This window comes from Microcebus murinus, chromosome 21 (genome assembly GCF_040939455.1).
Source record: "Microcebus murinus isolate Inina chromosome 21, M.murinus_Inina_mat1.0, whole genome shotgun sequence".
In the NCBI taxonomy this organism is placed as follows: Eukaryota; Metazoa; Chordata; class Mammalia; order Primates; family Cheirogaleidae; genus Microcebus; species Microcebus murinus.
This window is the reverse complement of record NC_134124.1, coordinates 3,770,321-3,794,733: the sequence shown is the minus strand read 5'-3', so window position 1 is coordinate 3,794,733 and position 24,413 is coordinate 3,770,321. Positions and strand designations below refer to the sequence as shown.

Below are 24,413 nucleotides of genomic sequence, written 5' to 3'. Positions count from 1 at the left end.
TGGGGAGGCGGGAGAACGAGTTGACCCAGGCAGGGCGTGTGTAGGGGGTGGGGGCAGAGGTTGCAGGCAGGCTGTCTCTGAGCGGAAACTGGCGGCGGAACTGTTAGGAGGCGGAACAGTGGCCGCGCGGCGCTGTGGTCTTGCGGACTGTCGTTAGCGAGGCACCTGCCGGCCCGGAAGGAGCTGATACGAACCCGGGCCTCGGCAGCCATAGCTCTTTGCAGTTTGGTCTCCAAGTGTAGGGCCGACGCAAAGCAGGGGATTGCGTTCTCTCCAGTCGCAGGTGAGTAGCAGCCCTCCTTCTGGGGGGACCGACGGGCGGCAGCTGTGGATCGCCAGGAAGGCGCACTTTTAGGGCCTAGGGGCTCCCCAGGGCCGCTTCCTGTGGCCCTGAGTGGCAGGGGCGTCTGGTTTTCGCCCAGGAGAGGGACAGGTCCCTTCCATGCTCCGCGGGGCCTCGCCGATAGCCCTCAGGGCAGGACTTGGCTGCTGTCAGACGCTTGCTTGGTTATTCCAGCAAAGAACGAGATGACTTAAGGCAAGCCCTTTCTTTCCTCTGGGCCTCTTCTCCTCCCTCACCTGGTAAGGCGAAGGTGACAAGGATCATTGACAGCTGAAGAGGCTGTGACGCTGCACTGCTCGGTGTTTTCAGCTCTCCCAGTTAGAGTGGAGGCAAACTGAGCTTCCTTACTAGCAGTGGTTAAAGTTTTGCAATAGCCCAAGACCCACTTGAGTGGGAAAAAGATACACTGTTAGAAAAAATGTAATGATTTATGAAGTGTTGATGATATTCTGACAACATAGAAATGTGTTTTAAAAGAGCTAGAGCTCTGACTTCATTAGCCCAAAGAACAAAGTTCGTCAGGAATTAAAGGTGTTTGGTACATTAGGCAAAATAGGTGAAGACATCCTTTTAACTTGAAAAATTAAACCTATTTGCAGTTCTTACATCTAGGTGTATATTACCAAGTGTCGTAATCTGAAGAAGCCCTACGTTCAATGTTAAAATATCAATTAAGGCCGAGCGCGGTGGCTCACTAATCCTAGCACTCTGGGAGGCCGAGGCAGGCGGATTGCTTGAGGTCAGGAGTTCGAAACCAGCCTGAGCAAGAGCGAGACCCCGTCTCTACTATAAATACATAGAAATTAATTGGCCAACTAATATATATAGAAAAAATTAGCCGGACATGGTGGCATATCCCTGTAGTCCCAGCTACTCGGGAGGCTGAGGCAGGAGGATTGCTTGAGCCCAGGAGTTTGAGGTTGCTGTGAGCGAGGCTGACGCCATGGCACTCACTGTAGCTTGGGCAACAAAGCGAGACTGTCTCAAAAAAAAAAAAAAAATCAAGTAAGAGTAAGTCTCATTGAAACAAATGAAAGAAGGAAAGAAACAGAACATTTATTGATATGTGTAAAGCACTAGGTATACACACAACAATCCACCAAGGAAGAGAGTAGCATCATCTCTATTTTACAGATGAAAAAGATTTACAATTTGTCAATAATTAGTGGTACTGATATATTGAATCAATATGTATATCTACTATTGTACCTTTCAGTAGATTTGTATTTTTCAAAATATTTTGAACTTAAAAAGATAGTTCATTGGCATTTGTTGAGTTTGCAGAAAAGGAAAGTGGCGTCTTTATTTTAGAAGTATTAGAAAAGTTGGGGAATGGTGGCTCATTCCTGTAACCCCAGCACTCTGGGAAGCCAAGGCTGGAGGATCACTTGAGCTCAGGAGTTCAAGACTAGCCTGAGTAAGAGAGAGACCCCCATCTCAACCAAAAATAGAAAGAAAAAAAAAAAAGAATTAGCTAGGTGTAGTGGCACAGACCTGTAGTCCCAGCTATTACAAAGGCTGAGCCAGGAAGATCACCTGAGCCCAGGAGTTTCAGGTTGCTGTGAGCTAGGCTGACGCCATAGCACTCTAGCCTAGGCAACAGAGCGAGCTTTGTTATTGTTGCTCTGTTAACAATAATATTGTTAATATTGAAGTTAATTTGGAAATTGGCATTTAAAATTTTAAGCTTTCAATTTCAATTTAGTCTGAATGAGTTAATACTATTTTTAGTTGTGTCATATTCAAAATACTAGTATTTTCATATACATTATCATATTTAATCATTCTTACAACTGTGTGAGGCAGGTGGTATTGTTATACATAAGAAGGAACTAACTAGAGCTCAGAAAGATTGGCTTTCCCAGAATGAAACAATAGTATTTGAAAGGTGCACTTTATTTATATTTTTTAAATTTCAGAATATTATGGGGGTAGGCCAGGCACGATGGCTCACGCCTGTAATCCTAGCACTCTGGGAGGCCGAGGCGGGCGTATTGCTCAAGGTCAGGAGTTCTAGACCAGCCTGAGCAAGAGCGAGACCCCATCTCTGCTATAAATAGAAAGAAATTAATTGGCCAACTAATATATATAGAAAAAATTAGCCAGGCATGGTGGCGCATGCCTGTAGTCACAGCTACTTGGGAGGCTGAGGCAGCAGGATTTCTTGAGCCCAGGAGTTTGAGGTTGCTGTGAGCTAGGCTGACACCATGGCACTCACTCCAACCTGGGCAACAAAGCGAGACTCTGTCTCAAAAAAAAAAGAATATTATTGGGGTACACATGTTTTGGTTACATGGATTGCTTTTGTACTGCATGAGTCAAAGTTATAAGTGTGCCCATCATCCAGATAGTGTACCCAGTAGGTATGATTTCACTCATCCCCTCTTCCACTCTCAAAGGTGTATTTTTAATCCAGACTTTTTAAATTGTGGAACAGGAACTACATCCATTTCATTACGGCTCTACAGTGCTTTAGAGTTATTAATGCATTGCTTCTACAATAATAAAGAAGAACTTTTTGGATATTTGTATCTTGTCATTTTATTTGTATTTTTAAAGTTTCTACATAGATGGTTTTGCTTAGTTACTAATGTAAATCAGTTTTAAATATTGAATGTCTATGTAAAGTTGTTTTTTTTTTTTTTTTTTGAGACAGAGTCTCACTCTGTTGCCTGGCTACAGTGTCATGGCGTCAGCCTCCCGAGTAGCTGGGACTACAGGCATCTACCACCATGCCCGGCTAATTTTTTCTATATATTTTTAGTTGGCCAAATAATTTCTATTTTCAGTAGAGACGGAGTCTCACTCTTGCTCAGGCTGGTTTCAAACTCCTGACCTTGAGCAATCCACCCGCCTACACCTCCCAGAGTGCTAGAATTATAGACATGAGCCACTGTGCCTGGCCTATATAAAGTTTTTAAAAATTTGCTTTTAATTTTTTATAATGGCTTTTTTGAGATATAGTTGACATACCATAAAATTTACCCTTTTAAAGTATACAATTCAGTATTTTTAATATAGTTACAATGTTATGCAACCATCACTACTATCTAGTTCCAGAATATTTGATCACCCCAGAAAGAAAACCAGTACCCATTAGCAGTTACTCTTCATTTTCCCTTTCCACAATCTGACAACCAATAATCTATTTAATCTAAAGATTTGCCTGTTCTGGACAGTTCATATAAATGGATTCATCCATATAAGTTTACTGGGACAAGGCATTAAGGAGTTATTTGTAATCTGAGAAGTTCTGTTCCATTACATCCTTTGCACTGATTTCCATGTTACTTGAGTAGATCACTTTTCTAATCTGCTTGGGGACTTTTCCTGTTTGGTGTTCATGCAATAAATAAATCTGCTGACGTGTATATGTTTCCTTGTTCTTGACCTTTGCTCTTCACATGTCTTAATAGTGTGTTCGTGGTGTTGTATAACCTGTTCTCAGGGCTCAGGTATCTGTTTGTAGCTAAGTAACTTTTATTCTTAGTTGGGCATTTTTACCTCTACTTAACAACCACCACCACCAAAAAATAGTTAATTATGTTTCTAATGACTCACTCCCACCTGTTTTAAGGCTCTTAGAAACCACAACTTTAAACAAATATAAATATCTCTTATTATCTTCTGAAGCAGAGTTTCTCCATTTCTGTTATTAGATTATTTCTCTTGGGACAAATTTTACAACCACAAATTGGTGCCATTCTTATGCAAACAATCCCTTTTCTTTCAAGGCTTACCCCATTCCATCCTTTACCTTTCCTCATAGCTCTCACCTACCAACAGTCATCTTCAGTAAGGACTTGGCCACTTGATTCACAGTCTTGCTTTCTACAGCAGTGCCTTCCACTCTTCTGGGTGATTACACTTTTTTTTTTTTTTTTTGAGACAGAGTCTCACTTTGTTGCCCAGGCTAGAGTGAGTGCCGTGGCGTCAGCCTAGCTCACAGCAACCTCAAACTCCTGGGCTCAAGCGATCCTGCTGCCTCAGTCTCCTGAGTAGCTGGGACTACAGGCATGCGCCACCATGCCCGGCTAATTTTTTCTATATATATTAGTTGGCCAATTAATTTCTTTGTATTTATAGTAGAGACAGGGTCTTGCTCTTGCTCAGGCTGGTTTCGAACTCCTGACCTCAAGCAATCCACCCGCCTCGGCCTCCCAGGATTACAGGTGTGAGCCACCGCGCCCAGCCTTACACTGTCTTTCATTGTATACAATGTACCCTCTAGCCTGGCTTCCAACATATTTCACCTCTGTTTTTCTTCATTTGTCCATGCCAGAGTCAGACCTAACTTTTCTTGAATTCTTGCACTCTATAGCCTCCTGTACTTTGCTGGTACAATTTCGGTCCACCTTTCACCTCTCTCGCCCTTTTCTGCTTTTTGGCTTACAGACTTTTTCCCTATTCTCCCAGTTCTTTTTTTTCTTTTAGAGAAGGGGTCTCACTATATTGCCCAGGCTAGATATGAACTCCTGGAGTCAAGCAATCTACACACGTCAGCCTCCTGAGTAACTGGTACTACAGGCCTGTGCTACTGCCCCCAACCTATTCTCCCAGTTCTATTCTGTGAGAAGCCTACCTTTGATCACCACCCCACCTCTATACACTGTCACTCTGGGCAGAGTGCAGCCCAGAGTGCAGTGGTGTCATTCTATCTCACTGCAACTCAAACTCCTGGGCTCAGGCGATCCTCCTGCCTCTGCCTCCTGAGTAGCTGGGACTACCAGCACACGCCACTACACCTGGCCAATTTTTCTGTCTTCAGTAGAGATAGTGTCTCGCTCTTGAGCAGGAAGCTGGTCTCGAACTCCTGAGCTCAAGTGATCCTGCTCCCTCAGCCTCCCAGAGTGCTAGGATTACAGGCATGAGCCACCTCACTCAGCCTCAGCCTGAACTTCTGATCAGATCACTTCAGCCCCTCGCACTAGTACTCTCAAAGTCCCGTTTTCCTTGTCCTTTATCATCCCTATCCTACAAGTCCTTAATCTCCAGTCATTTCATGTTCTCTGAAGCTGAGCATTGCTAGTAGTGGTCGGTGGGAGGTTGGAAATGAGTACAGAGTGGCATTGCTTCGTCAGTGTTTGCTTTTCAATTACACCTGAGTTCTCACTCTCTCTAGCAATCTTTTAACTTGATCTATTCCCCACAGCAGTTAATGCTTGCTCTGCTTCTGAAAATTTCTCTGCACCCCGTCTTCACTTTTGGAGTCATATTCCTGCCATCTCCACAGATTTGCTGGCCCTCCTTTCCTGTAAGCTTAGAGGGAGAGATGCCCTCTCAGTTCAAGCTCCTATGGAAGCTTTGTCCATTTCTTTTATTTAATTCCTTCTTTCTTTCTTATCTTTAACCTATCCCTTTCCACTAGCTCCTTCCCTTCAGTTTATCATCAAACTCAAGCCTAACACTTCTTTGAGAAGAAAGTCTCACTTCCCTCATTCCATTTCAAACTTTCTGAAAGAGGAATTTGTCCTCACTGCCCCACCTATTAACCTCTTGTCCATTTTACTTCTCAATAACAACAACAACCAGGCTTACTTTGTGCATTTTATCTCATTTGATCTTTACATACCCTGAGATTTTTCAGAACTTATAACTTGTCCAAGGTCACGCAGTTTATGAATCCTGGAATTAGGCTCTGCTGTGCTTTAAGCACTGGCTATAGGCTCTCCAACACCACTGCTCCACTACAGGCTGCTCATGCTGTCAACAATTGGCTCCTTGTCACCAAAGCCAGCAGTGGCCTTACTGCAGCTGTATTTGATGTCACTAACTTCTTTGCTTCTCATTTTTGCCAATGGGTCTAATAGTTCTTTTGCCCTGTCTTGGTTTCATTGGTTCTTCCACACTCATCTCTGTCCCTTAAAGACAGTAAAGAACTTAGGTTTTTTTTTGTTGTTGTTGTTTTATTGAGACAGAGTCTCACTTTGTTTCCCAGGCTAGAGTGCCCTGGCATCAGCCTAGCTCACAGCAACCTCAAACTCCTGGGCTCAAACGATCCTACTGCCTCAGCCTCCCAAGTAGCTGGGACTGCAGGCATGTGCTACCATGCCCGACTAATTTTTTTCTATATAATGTTATTTGGCCAATTAATTCTTTCTATTTATAGTAGAGACAGGGTCTCGCTCTTGCTCAGGCTGGTTTTGAACTCCTGACCTGGAGCAATCCACCGGCCGCAGCCTCCCAGAGTGCTAGGATTACAAGCGTGAGCCACTGCACCCGGCCAAGAACTTAGCCAAGTTCTTTGGCTATTGCTTGAGGCAGGAGGATTTCAGGCAGAGATGGTAGAATACTGGTTCAGTATTGTTTCTTTTTTCCATATATTGTAGGTAGCAAGCATGAGGTCCAAATGCCTAAATTTAGTGTTAGATTTATCACTCTGGCTCCTGCCTCACTAATTAGCAGGCATTGACTTTTACTGTCAGTTCCCAGCCCCATCAACCCAATCATATCATCCAACACCTGACTTTTTGCTGTGCCCATTCAGTTGTACCCCTATGTACATGATATGCTCTTCACAACCTTCTAGTGAATTCCTACTTAAACTTCCAGACTCGGGCTAAACATCATCTAAGAACCTTCTCCTTAGCTACACCTTGTTGTCTCAATAGAACTCTGGAAATAGAACTTTGGGTGGAAAGATAAGAAGGACTTGGTTTCTCTTTTTTTTTAAATGTATAATATAAAGTATATTTGTGAGCATACCATACTTCTTCCTGTTAAATTATTTATTTTTATTCTGTTGTTTTGTTTTAACTTTTGTTTGAGACAGTTTCACTCTGTGACCCAGGCTAGAGTTCCATGGTGTCAGCCTATCTACAGCAACCTCAAACTCCTGAGCTCAAGCAATCCTCCTGCCTCAGTCTCCCAAGTAGCTGGGAGGCTAATCTTGAACTGGCCTCAAGTGATCCTCCTGCCTAGGCCTCCCAAAGTGCTGGGATTACAGGCATGAGCCACTGCACCTGGCCACAAGTTTCAATTTCTACATGATCTAGGATGATGATGATAGAGGGAGGTATAACTTTCAACCTGAGTACAGTAGGAGCTTTCAGTGTGTTATGTGTATGTTTCTGTTGTACTTCTCATTCTTATAATACTGACACATGGAACTACTGGTAATTTTGCCAGTCACGTTATCTGAGTCAGGAACTGATTGGCTGTGAGAACAATATTCTGCTCATGGTAGTTCAAGGGGGAGAGGGGAGGGGAGAGATTATTGTCAGGATCTAGGGAATCTGGTAGGAAATATTGCTAAACCTCATACAAACTGGAGATGGGCCCACTCACTCTCTTTTCTTTGTCTCACTCACTCTCAACGTGAATTGGTCACTTGGCTCCTTATCCTCTAGGACTACAGTACCCAACCCCCAGTACTGGTCCACAGCCTCTTAGGGACTGGGTCACATAGCTCCACCACCCTCCCGCCAGTCCCCAGTCTGTGGAAAAATTGTCTGCCATTAAACTTAGGAAGGGGAGGGCACACAGCAGGAGTCATCTATGGAAAATTGTCTTTGATGAAACTGGTCCCTGATGCCAAAAATGTTGGGGACCTCTGCTCTAGGAATTCTGAGTTTGGTGGGCCCATCAGTGTCACACTTGACAGCCTACCTAAGTGAAAGGTGATTAAAAGAAAGCTGGGTTCTGTGGTTCTGTGGCTGGGCAGGGTGGCTCACGCCTATAATCCTAGCACTCTGGGAGGCCGAGGTGGGCGGATTGCTCGAGGTCAGGAGTTCGAAACCAGTGTGAGCAAGAGGGAGACCCTGTCGTCTCTACTATAAATAGAAATAAATTAATTGGCCACTAATATATAGAGAAAAAATTAGCCAGGCATGGTGGTGCATGTCTGTAATCCCAGGTACTCGGGAGGCTGAGGCAGAAGGATTGCCTGAGCCCAGGAGTTTGAGGTTGCTGTTAGCTAGGCTGTTGCCACGGCACTCTAGCCTGGGCAACAAAATGAGACTCTGTCTCAAAAAAGAAAAAAAAAAACTGAACAGAAGAACCTAGGCCTAAAACTTGGGCCAACTCCAAAAAATGTGAAGGTTCGTGCTTTGATGTTCTTTAGACAAAGCATGACACAGAACCCTGCTTTCTTTCTTTTTTTTTTTTTTTGAGCCAGAGTCTTGCTTTGTTGCCCAGGCTAGAGTGAGTGCTGTGGCATCAGCCTAGCTCACAGTAACCTCAAACTCCTGGGCTCAAGCAATCCTTTTGCCTCAGCCTCCCGAGTAGCTGGGACTATAAGCATGCACCACCACGACCGGCTCATTTTTTCTATATATATATTAGTTGGCCAATTAATTTCTTTCTATTTATAGTAGAGATGGGATCTCGCTCTTGCTCGGGCTGGTTTTGAACTCCTGACCTCGAGCAATCCACCCGCCTAGGCCTCCCAGAGTGCTAGGATTATAGGCGTGAGCCACCGCAGCCGGCCTTTTGTTCAGTTCTAATAAGTGAACTTTGTTGATCTGAAAATATATTTTTTTTTTTTTTTTTTTGAGACAGAGTCTCACTTTGTTGCCCAGGCTAGAGTGAGTGCCGTGGCATCAGCCTGGCTCACAGCAACCTCAATCTCCTGGGCTCAGCGATCCTACTGTCTCAGCCTCCTGAGTAGCTGGGACTACAGGCATGCGCCACCATGCCCGGCTCATTTTTTGTATATATATTTTTAGTTGGTCAATTAATTTCTTTCTATTTTTGGTAGAGACGGGGTCTCGCTCAGGCTGGTTTCGAACTCCTGACCTTGAGCAATCCGCCCGCCTCGGCCTCCCAAAGTGCTAGGATTACAGGCGTGAGCCACCGCGCCCGGCCCTGAAAATATATTTTTATATATGTGATCTTTCTTTTCCCAAGAGGCTTTTTTCCTTTTATTTTCCATATACTACCCTATTAGTTTAACAAGGCATATGTCAAATGCTGAATTGAACTATACTCTGTATTTTCTACTATGATTTAAAAGATTTTTTTAACATTCAGTAATATGATTAAAATTTGAAAAATACAGAAAGATAACAAACTTAGAAATTTACCACCTGGAACTACTTGCTATTAAAAAACACACAAAAGAAACTGAAAGAGATTTTACTCCACACAGGTATGATCAGACTTGGAAACTCTTATTTCATTATCATAACCTTACTTATCTTTTTCTTCTCCCTACTCTTCTCCTTTCTCCCATAGCCCCCAACAATGTTTTGGTAAATATATCATAGGCCATAAATAACATTTGTGACACATAACACATCTTCATACATAAAAGTTTTCTATATGTAGAACAATTTCTAAAAGTAGAGTTCTTAGGTCAAATAGTATCAACAGATATATTATTGTCAGATTGGTTTTGTACCTGTTTATACTATTACTAGTGTGTTTCTTTCACCACATTTATTCTAGTCCTAGCTGTTATAATTCTTCTTCATTTTGCTACTTTGATGGGCAAAGAATTGTTTATGATTGGTATTTAAGTATCATTTTTTAAATGTATTGGTATAGATCATGTTAGACAAGCCTAGATAAGAGTGTTTTTATAAAGCTGTTGTAGAAGTATTTACCCAGAGTTGGTGTTTAATGCTATTAGTGTTTAATGTATATTGGTGTTTAATGTTGACTACTAAATTCAAAACTCTCTTTTTCAGGCCCTATCAGATTTGGATATGTCCTTCATATTTGATTGGATATACAGTGGTTTCAGCAGTGTGCTACAGTTTTTAGGTAATGTTGGCCCTTTGTATTTTATCCCATTTAATCTTTTTTATATAATTTGTTTTTGGTTTTTTTTTTTTTGAGACAGAGTCTCTTTTTGTTGCCCAGGCTAGAGTGAGTGCCGTGGCATCAGCCTAGCTCACAGCAACCTCAAACTCCTGGGCTCAAGCAATCCTACTGCCTCAGCCTCCTGAGTAGCTGGGACTACAGGCATGCGCCACCATGCCCGGCTAATTATTTCTGTATATATTAGTTAGCCAATTAATTTATTTCTATTTATAATAGAGACAGGGTCTGGCTCTTGCTCAGGTTGGTTTCGAACTCCTGACCAAACTCCTGACCTCGAGCAGTCCGCTTGCCTACGCCTCCCAGAGTGCTAGGATTAGAGGCGTGAGCCACCATGCCCGGCCTCTTTTTTATATAATAATGCTTATTTGTGTAGAGCCTCTTTATATATAAGCCAGTAGTTAAGAATGTGGGCTTTGAAATCATACAATTATGTTCAATTATTAATTGTATCCCTTTTATTTATTTATTGAATTTAATTTTTGAGAGAGTGTCTCACTTTGTTTCCCAGGCTAGAGTGAGTGCCGTGGCATCAGCCTAGCTCACACCAACCTCATACTCCTGGGCTTAAGCAATCCTCCTGCCTCAGCCTCTCGAGTAGCTGGGACTACAGGCATGTGCCACCACACCCAGCTAATTTTTTCTATATATATTAGTTGGCCAATTAATTTCTTTCTATTTATAGTAGAGATGGGATCTCGCTCTTGCTCAGGCTGGTTTCGAACTCCTGACCTCTAGCAGTCCACCTGTCTCAGCCTCCCAGAATGCTAGGATTACAGGCGTGAGCCACCACGCCCAGCCATTGCATCCCTTTTAAATTATGTAATATTGGGTTACTTACTTTTTCTACATTAGCCCAAGTTTCATTATCTGTAAAATGATAATAATAATTTCTACCTGTTAAGGTTATTAGGAATTTTTTATTTTTTAGATAGGGCCGACTTTCCTCTTTATAGATTTTATTTTTGCCTTAGATTCTCATTCTTTTTTTATATATTTTTTTCACTAATGTATCCCAGAAAGATTCTCATTCTTTTATTGAAATCTTTGACTTATCACATTTTCAGTGAAATAAACTTTTGATTAACTTTTATGTTGGGATATATACAATTTTATTATTATTATTTTTTTATTTTTTTTTTTTTGAGACAGAGTCTCACTTTGTTGCCTAGGCTAAAGTGAGTGTCGTGGCCCATCAGCCTAGCTCACAGCAACCTCAAACTCCTGGGCTCAAGCAATCCTGCTGCCTCAGCCTCCCCAGTAGCTGGGACTACAGGCATGCGCCACCATGCCCGGCTAATTTTTTTCTATATATATTAGTTGGCCAATTAATTTCTTTGTATTTATAGTAGAGACGGGGTCTCGCTGTTGCTCAGGCTGGTTTCGAACTCCTGAGCTCAAACGATCCACCTGCCTCGGCCTCCCAGAGAGCTAGGATTATAGGCGTGAGCCACAGCGCCCAGCCCAATTTTATTATTGCAAAAATAATATTCGACCAGGCACAGTGACTCACACCTGTAATCCTAGCACTTTCAGAGGCTGAGGTGGGAGAATCCTTTGAAGCCAGGAGTTTTAAGACCAGCCTGAACAAGAGTGAGACCCCCATCTCTATTAAAAAAATAGAAAAATTAGTTGGGCATGATGATACACACCTGTAGCCCCAGCTACTTGAGAGACTGAGGCAGGTGGATCACTTGAGCCCAAGAGTTTGAAGCTGCAGTGACCTATGATAATGCCACTGCACTCTAGTCTGGGCGACAGAGCAAGACCTTGTCTGAAAGAATAAACAAATAAATGAAATGATACTGTAATTTTCTTTCTTAGTTGAATTCAATATTTTCAATTTTTTGATAACCAAGGTTTTTTTTTTCCTTCTGTAAAAGTTAAATTCCTCACACATTTATTTATTCATTTTTGAGACAGAGTCTCACTCTGTTGCCCTGGCTAGAGTGCCATGGTGTCAGCCTAACTCACAGCAACCTCAAATTCCTGGGCTCAGGCAATCCTTCTGCCTCAGCCGTCTGAGTAGCTAGGACTACAGGCATGCACCACCATGCCTGGCTAATTTTTTCTATATATTTTTAGTTGGCCAATTAATTTATTTCTATTGTTAGTAGAGACGGGGTCTCGCTCTTGCTCAGGCTGGTCTCGAACCCCTGAGCTGAAATGATCCCCTTGTCTCGGCCTCCAAGAGTGCTAGGATTATAGGGGTGAGCCACCATGCCCGGCCCCGGCCAACTTTTTAACAGAAAAAATTCTCACCATAGTTTTTATTATAAAAAATACTTTATTTATATTCATGATCAATCTCTAATTTTTCCTTCAGTCTAGCTTCATAAATATATAATGCAATGTATTTTATTGATTGAGAGTGAGAGAAAGAGAAACAGTCTTACTCCATTGCCTAGGCTGGAGTGCAGTGGCATGATGATAGCTCACTGTAACCTTGAATTTCTGGGTGCAAGCAAACTCCTGCCTCAGCCTCTGGAATAATTGGGAATGCCAAGTATTTTATGAAAGTTTCCCTAATAGAATAGGGCACAAATATTTACTCCTAAATTGTCAAAGTAATCAGCATTTTGGCATATGTTATGGCAACACACATATTCTATTGACTAGGGCAAAGTTTAGTTTTGTAATTATTTGAAGTCCCAAATCAGGAATAGATTTAAAATAGCTCTTTTATTTTATTTTATTTTATTTTATTTTATTTTATTTTATTTTATTCTTTTAGAGGTAGAGTCTCGCTCTGTCACCTGTGCTACAGTACAGTGGTATGATCACAGCTCACTGCAGGCTCAAACTCCTAGATGATCCTCGCACCTCAGCTTCTGGAGTAACTAGGACTATAGGCCCCGCTTAACATAGCTCTTTTAAAACTATACTGTACTAAAAAATAGCTATAACATAGCTATTTTAAAACTATAAAACTATACTATACTATACTAAAAACTATACTATACTAAAAAATAGCTATAACATCGCTATTTTTTTTTTTTTTTGAGACAGAGTCTCACTTTGTTGCCCAGGCTAGAGTGAGTGCCGTGGCGTCAGCCTGGCTCACAGCAACCTCAATCTCCGGGGCTCAGCAATCCTACTGCCTCAGCCTCCCGAGTAGCTGGGACTACAGGCATGCGCCACCATGCCCGGCTAATTTTTTCTATATATATTTTTAGTTGGTCAATTAATTTATTTCTATTTTTGGTAGAGACGGGGTCTCACTCAGGCTGGTTTCGAACTCTTGACCTTGAGCAATCCGCCCGCCTCGGCCTCCCAGAGTGCTAGGATTACAGGCGTGAGCCACCACGCCCGGCTACATCGCTATTTTAAAACTGAAAATAGGTTTAGAAATTCAAGTGTAGTTGGGCCAGGTTTAAAGTCATTTGAATAATTTGTGTCAGATATCACTTTGACTAATCATAGCTCTTACTCTGCAGGATTATATAAGAAAACTGGTAAATTGGTATTTCTTGGATTGGATAATGCGGGAAAAACAACATTGCTACACATGCTAAAAGATGACAGACTTGGACAACATGTCCCAACATTGCATCCCAGTAAGTATTTTCCCCCATATGATGTAATACTTGATCAAATGATGCTGAGTCGTAGACACGAACCACAAGTTTTCTATTTGGAGGGAGTTTCTGGCACATGAATTATGATCAGGTGATTTGATGTGTTCCTAAAATAGCTTAGTAAATATTGGGAGACCCAGCTCCCAAGGAGTATATTTAGATCTTGAAATAACATTTATACCTTGCTATCGGTTAGTACTGCCTTCTCCAGCTAGAGGAATTAAAAAGTTATTCTCTCAGATATTGTGACATGATTGGTAAATAGTCCACCATTACCTTGTTTACATAACCTGACTTTCTATCAAATTTTAAAACTGTACTATTTCACTCATTAATTCAGTAGACAGATTATAGTTGTGTTTCTTTTTGTTGTTGTTACTTTATTTAGAGACAAGGTCTAGTTCTTTCGCCCAGGCTGGAGTGCAATGATGCAGTCATAGCTCACTGCAGCCTTGAACTCCTGGGCTCAAGTATTCCTCCTTCCTCAGCCTCCTGAATAGCTGGGACTATAGGCATGCACCACCAAGCCTGGCATTTTTTTTTTTTTTTTTAGAGACAGGGTCTCATATATTACCCAGACTGGTCTGGAACTCCTGGCCTAAAGTAGTCCTGCTGCCTCAGCCTCCCAAAGTACTGGGATTACAGACATGCGCTACCATACCTGGCCAGATTATAGTTTTACATATAGCTGGTAACTTCAATTTATTAATCATTAGTTTTTTAGTCCTAACAACTCAACAACAATATACACCATACACTTAATCCAGAAACAGGCATATGTTGATACACTTATAAAAAGTTTTTTTTTCCCTCCAAGACAATGCCTAGGTACACTTATAGAAAGTTTTAAAACAGTTTTTAAAATAATTTGTTGTGTGTTCTTTTAGGAAGACCACCTGAAAAACATTAATAATGACTCTATAAATTACTTAATACATTCCATTCTGTATTTAAGGTTATGTAATGAGGAGTGTTTGAAAAAGTAATGTTAAGGTGACAAAATTATAGAAACAGAAATCTAATCTATAAATATTTGACCTTTTACCAGTGAAAAGATATGAATCAAGTAGACACAGAGTTTAAACACAATTTATAGATTAATTATGAAATATTGAGTATAGCCTTAATAATGAGTATAAAATTGAGAACTAGCCCCAAAAGTAGATAATACTATAATTATTTAGTTCAGTAAATGTTCAAAGAACAAGGAAGAAGAATAGAACAGAACAAAACAAAGTTTCATTTTATCTATAAAACTGTTAATGAGGTTGGAAAAGGAGGATTTCATAAAATTGATAAATCTTTTCTTATATTAGGAAAAGAGTGGGGCTTGTCAAATAAGATATTGATACAAGAATGATACTGTTAAAGAAAACATGATCATGGTGAAATTGAGTATATAAAATTGCCTACAAAAACAGCATAATTGGAAGAGACTACAGAGTGGTCTTATATTAGGTGTAAGTCATTTTTAAATTTTTTGATGTTGCTCTCTTTCATTTATTCAGCAAATATTTATTGAGCACCTACTTTATGTGAGACATTGTTCTAGACACTAGGGTTACAACAGTGGCACAAAACAGATGTTATCCCAACCTTCCTGCAGCTCACATTCATTTCAACTTGTATTTCGCAATTAAAGCATTTATGAAAAAGGCAACATACGTGTATCCTACAATCTGACAATTCAGGAAAAATGAAAACATATATTTACCAAAATCCTTGTAGAAAAATGTTTATACTTGCTTTATTTGTAATAGCCAAAAACTGGAAACACCTCAGATATTCATCAAAAAAAGAATGGATAAATGATGGAATTCTACTCAGCAAGAAAGAGGAATAAACTACTGATACATTCAGTCGTATTATGCTACATGGAAGAAGCTGGTCACAAAAAATTACTTACTATATGATACTATTTATGAATGTCTAGAACAGGCAAAACTGACCTGTGAATAGAATTCAGATCAGTGGTTGCTTCTGGAGGTAGAGGTGGGGATTGACTAGGAAGGGATACCAGAGGACTCTCTGGGATATTAACAGTACCAGTGTTCTGTATCTTAACACATTGATTGCCATGTAAGTTGTATTTAATTTTCGCTAGTTGACACTAGTTTTGAGCCTGAGGCCTCATGAAGCATGTGTAACTGCAGTTGGTTCGGGAAAATCTTACTTGTTGATGTTTTTGTTGTTATAATTAATATTGACAATTTAATTGCATATAACTCATACACAGAAAACAATAAAAAGTAACAAATTTTTCATTAAATTAGGATCATTTTGTTTTCTAAGTTTTTATTCTGTTTTTGTAATCGAACACCATGGACTCAAGGAAGAGTTTTTTTTCTGGTGTGGGAGTCAATGTGTTATTCAAATTGGGGCTTCTTTTACACAGCAGGGAGTATTTTGGGGATTGTAAACATAGAAGCGGTTTGCCTAACATATCCAAGCATTATTTTTTCCTTATAGATAGTGACTTTGAACAGAGATTGTAATTAAATATTTCATTCAGTTGGCAATCTACTTACAGAATTTCTTAACAAGATAAACTACTCTGGGGAAGGGTAGTTACTCTGAAACTTTTATTGTCATTGTGGGGAACTACCGCTTTTCACCATGAAGAAATAATAAGAGTAATTCCCTCTATAAGCAACTAGAAAACTGGTAAAAAAAAAAAATATATATACCACAACTGTTTTCAAACACTGGGCAATAGCCAGCACAGAATTGTGATTCCTGAGAGAAAGAAATCAAATTCATCTTTATTCTAGCTTTATTCCAAGAGGTAATTTGCAGACCATGGTGCAAGCAGAGGGTACCCAAAGATAATCTTGGTGAATGGAGGACACAGAGAACAGAATTGGGGGAGGCGAAGGGGACTAGACTTGCTGGGAGAGAGCTATGGAGATTAAAAGGACCCCAGAAATTTGCATGACAGAATACCAATCTGCATGTGCACAGGGTAAAACTCCACAAGGCCAAAGAATAATTTTGGGGAAAGTACAATTATAGGGAGCTGTTAGCTAAATTACTAGAGCTCACCTGGGGCTGGTTCCCACAAGCCAGAATGGGAAGACCTGATTTGATACACAGAGTATTCAGCAAAGACCCCAGAAGGATCAGATCTTAGTAATGGGGCTGAACTAGCCTCCAAAGTAAAGGCTACTTTAGATTTTCCCTAACCTTTTTTTTTTTTTTTTTTTTTTTTTTGAGACAGAGTCTCACTTTGTTGCCCAGGCTAGAGTGAGTGCCGTGGCATCAGCCTAGCTCACAGCAACCTCAAACTCCTGGGCTCAAGCAATCCTGCTGCCTCAGCCTCCTGAGTAGCTGGGACTGCAGGCATGCGCCACCATGCCTGGCTAATTTTTTCTATATATATTAGTTGGCCATTTAATTTCTTTCTATTTATGGTAGAGACAAGGTCTCCCTCTTGCTCAGGCTGGTTTTGAACTCCTGACCTCAAGCAATCCGCCTGCCTCAGCCTCCCAGAGTGCTAGGATTACAGGCGTGAACCACCACACCTGGCCAGATTTGCCCTGGCCTTAAAAATTGATCTGTAAACAACCATCCACCAAAACAAAGTCCAACCTTCTTCAAAGGAATACAACAAATTCCAGCACCTATTAATAGTATGAAATTACTAGACATGCAAAGAAGCAGGGAAGTACAACCCATACCAAGAGAAAAATCAATCAGAAACATACCAAAAAGTGACAAAAATGATGTAAAATTAGCAGATATGGACGTTAAGACAATTGTTATGAATGTGTTCAAAGATTTACAGGAAAACATGAACATAATGAAGAGAGAAATGGAAGATATAAAACATAGCTACAAGGCCGGGCGCTGTGGCTCACGCCTGTAATCCTAGCTCTTGGGAGGCCGAGGCGGGCGGATTGCTCAAGGTCAGGAGTTCAAAACCAGCCTGAGCAAGAGCGAGACCCGTCTCTACTATAAATAGAAAGAAATTAATTGGCCAACTGATATATATATAAAAAAATTAGCCGGGCATGGTGGCGCATGCCTGTAGTCCCAGCTACCCGGGAGGCTGAGGCAGAAGGATCACTCGAGCCCAGGAGTTTGAGGTTGCTGTGAGCTAGGCTGACGCCACGGCACTCACTCTAGCCTGGGCAACAAAGCGAGACTCTGTCTCAAGAAAAAAAAAAACATAGCTACATGGAACTTCTGTAAATGAAAAATACAATATCTGAAAGGAAAGTTTCATTGGATGGTATTAACAGATTAGGCTGGGCACAGTGGCTCATGCCGATAATCCTAGCATTTTGGGAGGCTGAGGTGGGAAGATCACTTGAGGCCAGAAGTTTGAGACCAACCTGGGAAACATACTGAGACCCCATCTCTACAAATATAGAAAAATTAGCCAGGTATAGTGGTACACGCCTATAATCCCAGCTACTGGGGAGGCTGAAGCGGGGGATCACTTGAGCCCAGGGGTTTGAGGTTGCAGTGAGCTATGATGATGCCACTGCAATCTAGTTTGGGCAACAGAGACCCTGTTATAAAACAAAACAAAACAAAAAGAAAAAAAAAGCCAGCAAATTAGTGCCAGTATTGCAGAAGAAAGACCAATGAACTTAAGGCAGTATAATACAAACTATGCATAATGAAGCACAGAGAGAAAAATGACTGAAAGAAAAACAAACAGAGCTTCCATGATTGTGAGATAATATCAAGCGGTCTAACAAACCCATAAGTGAAATCCCAAAAGGGAAAAGGAGGGGCAGAAAAAATATTTGAAGAAATAATGGCCAAAATTTTTTGTTCTAATTGTGTTTGTTGATAAAGATGGTCTCATTGCAGCCATAAGAGAATATTATTCTTTCACTTGTATCATTTAAGATGAATTACACAAAAAATTATTAGAACAGTCATTAGCACTCATAGCAAATAATTGTCTGAATAGATTAACATTTTCAACAGGAGTAGTAGAGAAGGAAAAAATAAATAAATGTTAGTTTTGTAGTGGGTAGTGAATACCAGAATTGAATATTACAGTGATTTGTGTTATAATGTCAATATGAATTGGAGTATATCTAATTACAATGAAGTATTGTTTTACCGGTTTCTTAATATTTGATATGACCTTATTTGCAATAAAAGTAAATCAAACGTCAAGTAGTAATTAATATATGCTATGAAGAGATTTATGATTTTCATACTGTAAAAATATTTTTTATTATTATTTAGCTTCAGAAGAACTGACTATTGCTGGCATGACTTTTACAACTTTTGATCTGGGTGGACATATTCAAGGTAAGATTCTATTTTTTTTTTTCCAGCATATTATGGGGATAAGGATTCTATTGTTATAGTCATTTTGTTTTAACTTAATGAACATGTGGCCATTATATTCCAGTGCATTCTAGTCTTTTTTTTTGAGACAGAGTCTTGCTCTGTCGCCCCAGTTAGATAGAGTGCAATGGCATAGCTTATTGCAACTTTCATCTCCTGAGCTAAAGCAAACCTCCCCCCTCGGCCTTCCAGAGTGCTAGGATGACAGGCGTGAGCCACTGTGCCTGGCTGTAGTCTTTATTTCTTGCTATTTCCCTTCATTTCTCTTTACTCCAACCAAATCAAACCTTCCTGGTATTATCCCACCTCTGTGCTTTTGCTCATGCCATCCCCATATCTAATGAATAACCCCTCAGGGCCCAGTGAACATCCTGCTACCTCCCCTAGGAAGCCACTTCCAGCCAGGAGCACTCTCAACTGTGCTTCCAGTGGCACTGAGTCCATCTGTGTACATGTCTACAAAAAGTTTGGGAAGACTGTCTTTTCTCCTATACTAAACTTTCTGGGACTAAAATCTTGCTTATTTTTGTATCCCCAATAGTACTTGGCAGCATGAGGCAACATAGTAAGTCATAACTAATGCATATTACAGAGTTGGTGGGCATTCTAAAATCCTGATGTGGCCGGGTGTTGTGGCTCACGCCTGTAATCCTAGCACTCTGGGAGGCAGAGGGGGGCGGACTGCTCAAGGTCAGGAGTTCAAAACCAGCCTGAGCAAGAGCGAGACCTCGTCTCTACCATGAATAGAAAGAAATTAATCGGCCAACTAATATACATAGAGAAAATTAGCTGGGCATGGTGGCACATGCCTATAGTCCCAGCTACTCGGCAGGCTGAGGCAGCAGGATTGCTTGAGCCCAGGAGTTTGAGGTTGCTGTGAGCTAGGCTGACGCCACGGCACTCACTCTAGCCTGGGCAAGAAAGTGAGACTCTGTCTCAAAAATAAAATAAAATAAAATCCTGATATGACACATAGGTGAAAAGATTTTAAGTGGTTGTGGCTAGTGAAATCACATTTGAGAAATATGATGTTCAGCATGTACATAAAATAATTTCTGGAATATGATTAGAATTGGAATCTAATGGAGTTTGTCTGAGACTTCATTTCTATATTGTTTCAAGATATATTTTGAAACTTAAGTCAAAGAAGAAAGTTATTTTCCCTGGGGTACCCTAAGAACTGTTTTCTCCTTTAAAAAAAGAGTGTCATGGAAAAAAATCATTCTGTGGTTTTACAGACTTTAGTTAATTATTAATACTTGAGCTTGTTTTGTTTTTGTTTGGGGGGGGCGGGGGGGTTGTTGTTGTTTTGGAGACAGAGTCTCACTCTGTTGCCCTGGGTAGAGTACAGTGGCATCATCATAGCTCACAGCAACCTCAAACTCTTAGGCTTAAGCAATCCTCCTTCCTCAGCCTTCCCAGTAGCTGGGACTCCAGGCACATGCAACCACGTCCAGCTAATATTTTCTATTTTTCAGTCTAATGCTCTCCCAACTGAGCTATTTTGGCTGGTGGCTAATTTTTCTATTTTTAATAGAGATGGGATCTTGCTTTTTGCTCAGGCTGAACTGCTTATATTTTATATTTGTATAATAACAGTTTTCTAGTGAATTTAATTTGCATCATTCATTGTCCAATGGTATAAAAGCAAATATTCTACTTCTTTCTTGGAGAAAATTGGGAGAGAGTAAAGTATTTGACTTGCCCACCAAGGAAACCCTGAAATTTCTTCTTTAGCATTCTGGGAAGATTTTGGCACCACTGGGTAAAAGATTAACTTGAATATATAGTGAAGTAGCAGGTGTCAAGGGATAACTCCCCCCCCCCCCCCCCCCCCCCCCGAGACAGAGTCTCACTCTGTTGCCTGGGCTATATGCCACCGGTGTCAGCCTAGCTCACAGCAACCTCAAACTCCTGGGCTCAAGCGATCCCTCCTGCCTCAGCTTCCCGAGTAGCTGTGCCTACAGGCATGTGCCACTACACCCAACTAATTTTTCTATATTTAGTAGAGACAGGGTCTCACTCTTGCTCAGGCTGGCCTCAAACTCCTGAGCTCAAGCAATGTTCCTGCCTCAGCTTCCTAGAGTGCTAGGATTACAGGCATCAGCCACTGGGCCCAGCCATGTTAAGGGATAACTATACTCAATATCTTGTTGGGCTGTTCAATCAAACCATCTGGTAGGTTTGACCAGTAAGTAAAATCTAAATTCTGATTGTTTTTGTTAGCTCGAAGAGTGTGGAAAAACTACCTTCCTGCTATCAATGGCATTGTATTTTTGGTGGATTGTGCAGACCATGAAAGGCTGTTAGAGTCAAAAGAAGAACTTGATGTAAGTTAAATAATTAAAACTAAATATAGTTAAATCACTCTGGTAAGCCTGAAGAAGTAGGTTGAAGTTACAGATATCAGAGTACAGTTTTTCTGCAGTCTCACAAGAAACTGCTGACAATTTGTTCAGCTCAGTGATTGCTTTAAGTAGTGATTACTTTACTTAGAATGCATAGGGAGTACCTTTGAGTAATTGTAGCTACTGAAGAAGCCCTAACACAGACATCCTTCCTGATGACTTGAGGAACCCGCCCTGGACTGAGTGTGTCCTTCCAGTGTAGTTCATGTTGCTGTATTCCTGAGTGGGTTGCTCTTGAGTCCCAGGATGCCACTTCTTCAGGGGTTGCCACTCCTGGAAATGGTGTGACATGCTGTCTTTGACACTCCCAGGAATAAACAGAGGCATATTTAGCTACCTCCTCTCCCTTCTCCCAGGTCAGATGCTTCATAAGGTCCTCAAGAGCAGCAGGCACGGCCAGCACTAGGTCTGGGGCCACAGAGTAAGCAGGTCTGTCGTCTGACTGATGGTCGACCCCATCATGCTTCAGCCCAGGGCAGGCAAACAAATACTTCTTTATGTGGAAAAGTCTAGGTAGGTTCTGTAGTTATGGAACATGGCTGGGGAATTCCCAGTTTCCTACTTTGTGCCAGATACTGTGCATATTATTTCACTTAATTCTCAAATCAGCTCCATAAGGTAGGTGCTAGTATTCCCAGTTCTCCCTGAGCTTCAGTGAGGCTAGCTTGCCCAAAGCCACAGCTCAGAAGTAGCAGAAAGCAGGCCTTTCCGCCTCCAAGGGCTTGACTCTAGCCCTTCTACCTCACTGGTTTACAGAGTGCACAGAGTGAGCATTTACAGAAAGAGCCCTAGGGAGAAGGAAGAAGTGAGCTTACGGTTTCATGGAGCTCACTTTAAAATGTGGGAAACATTTGCCAAAGAAAGTTGGCATGACATGATATGGTAGGGAATGAGTTCCTTGACTGTTTTATCAAAATAAGCCCTTTGGATGCTTTTATATCAGCTTCCTGTCTTTTGTATTGTTTTGTTTTTTTCAGTCACTAATGACAGATGAAACCATTGCTAATGTGCCTATACTGATTTTTGGGAATAAGATCGACAGACCTGAAGCCATCAGTGAAGAGAGATTACGAGAGATATTTGGTTTATATGGTCAGACAACAGGAAAGGTAAAAAAAAAAAAAATTTGACGAGTATTTAATTCTATAGTGTAAATGTCTTTTAAAATTACTATTGTCTAGCTCCACAAGCCTATTATCTTTTTTTTGTTGTTTTTTGAGACAGGGTTCGCTCTTGCCCAGGCTAGAGTGCAGTAGGGGTTATCTGAACATATACTTTTTTTTTTTTGGAGATAGATTCTCACTCTGTCACCCAGGCTAGAGTATACGGTGACATCAGTCAAGCTCACAGCAACCTCAAACTCCTGGGCTCAAGTGATCCTCCTGCTCTGGCCTCCCAGAATGCTAGGATTATAGGTGTGAGCCACTGCACCCAGCCTGAACATACACTTTCAATAAACTTTAAGACACATTATTTTTGCATTCTTTTTTACTAGGATTTGGTGGGGGTGATGGGGACATTAGTGTTGAAAAATTTCAGATAAACAATGGAAGAACCTTGGAGTTTACAGACAGAATTTCCTTGGTTTGCATATACTATTTCAGGGTGGAGAACTACTACAGCATATAGCTGGAGATTCTTCTGTTAGACAACGAAAACTTTGGTCTGTTTTTTATGTCTTCTTTTTAATAAGTCACCTCCACATTAATTTTCGGAAATGCCTTGTTTGGTCATAAGCCTACTCAGAGAATGTTTTTAATATCCATGAAACCAGTTTGGACTTTTTCTAATATTTTTATTCTTGTGTCCCTCACAAGCTAACCTCTTTCTTACTATGTGAGAGAAGGAGGCTTCCTGTGTGTTTAGGGGACTTGGAGGCCAAGTAGCTATGACTTTAACACAGTTGGGGCTGTATCACAGTCACTCTTTGTTCTAAAGTAGAACCTATAATTCTGCTGGGAAGTGGGGCTTTTATTTGATAAAACTCCAACATAATGTCTCTCTTCTCTTCCAGGGCAGTGTATCTCTGAAAGAACTGAATGCCCGACCCTTAGAAGTTTTCATGTGCAGTGTGCTCAAAAGACAAGGGTATGGAGAGGGCTTCCGCTGGATGGCGCAGTACATTGATTAACTCCGACCCGTGTTGGTTCCAGGTCTCGACATTCAGGCCTGCTCAGAGATTTGATCACTCAACATGCATAACTTGAATTCAATAGACTTTTGTTGCTTATAAAACAGATGTTTTTTAGATTATTAATATTATATCAACTTAATTTGAGTGAGAATTGAAAACTGATTCAAGTTAGTTTGAATATCACACTGTTAGTTTTCTAATTCCATAAAAGTAATTAGTTTTTACAGTTTATAATCTGACATTACCCCAGCGCCATTTATAAAGAACGACTTTCAAGGAGTACATTTGAAGCACTTTTTAATAACATGAAACTACAAATATCAACCATATTTAAAAGCTCATCATGTTAAATTTTTTATGTACTTTTTTGGAACTAGTTTTTAAATTTTAGATTGTATGTCCACCTATTTTAAGTGTACAGTTAATAATTAGCTTATCAATGGTTGCATGATGCCTTACAGTTTTCAATAATATTTTTTCTTATGCAAACGTCATGCAATAAAACAAACTCTAATGTTTGGCATCTTTGTTGGGCATATGTTTCATTTAAATGTGTCTTACCTAGCTAGTATACTCTGAAAATCTGAATTTTTAAAACATTATACGTACGAAGGGGTTGTTGGGAAAGGAGATTCCTTCAGAATATTTAGAATAATGTTTAAGCCCCTATAGGCTTTTGCACTGACCATGAGACGATTGTGTCAGTTGTATCTGATACTCCATTTCTCTCTCAATCATGTGTATTTATATCAATAATGCTGCCATTACCAGTGCTGTTGGGGGAGTCCATGTCCTATTCCCTGCGGGGTTGACCTTTTGAAGGAAAATACATCTATACTACTCAAGGGTAATTCCCAGCTTGGTAGACCCTATAA

The 24,413-nt window shown here is 40.7% G+C and overlaps 1 protein-coding gene across 1 annotated transcript; it reads left to right on the top strand.

Moving 5' to 3' along the window:
- Positions 1–141: 141 nt before the first annotated feature.
- Positions 142–24,061, top strand: SAR1B (secretion associated Ras related GTPase 1B). Its single transcript, XM_020282435.2, has 7 exons — positions 142–283; positions 9,973–10,048; positions 13,543–13,662; positions 18,892–18,957; positions 21,223–21,326; positions 22,382–22,513; positions 23,419–24,061. Exons 2-7 carry the CDS (start codon positions 9,991–9,993, stop codon positions 23,533–23,535), a joined length of 597 nt encoding a protein of 198 aa, XP_020138024.2. The 5' UTR covers positions 142–283; positions 9,973–9,990; the 3' UTR covers positions 23,536–24,061.
- The last annotated feature ends 352 nt before the right edge of the window (positions 24,062–24,413 follow it).

Coding starts and splice junctions, on each gene's coding strand:
- SAR1B (XM_020282435.2), top strand. CDS start 9,991: ATGTCCTTCATATTTGATTGGATATACAGTGGTTTCAGCAGTGTGCTA. Junction 21,327..22,381: donor AGTCAAAAGAAGAACTTGAT/GTAAGTTAAATA, acceptor TGTTTTTTTCAG/TCACTAATGACAGATGAAAC. Junction 22,514..23,418: donor ATGGTCAGACAACAGGAAAG/GTAAAAAAAAAA, acceptor CTTCTCTTCCAG/GGCAGTGTATCTCTGAAAGA.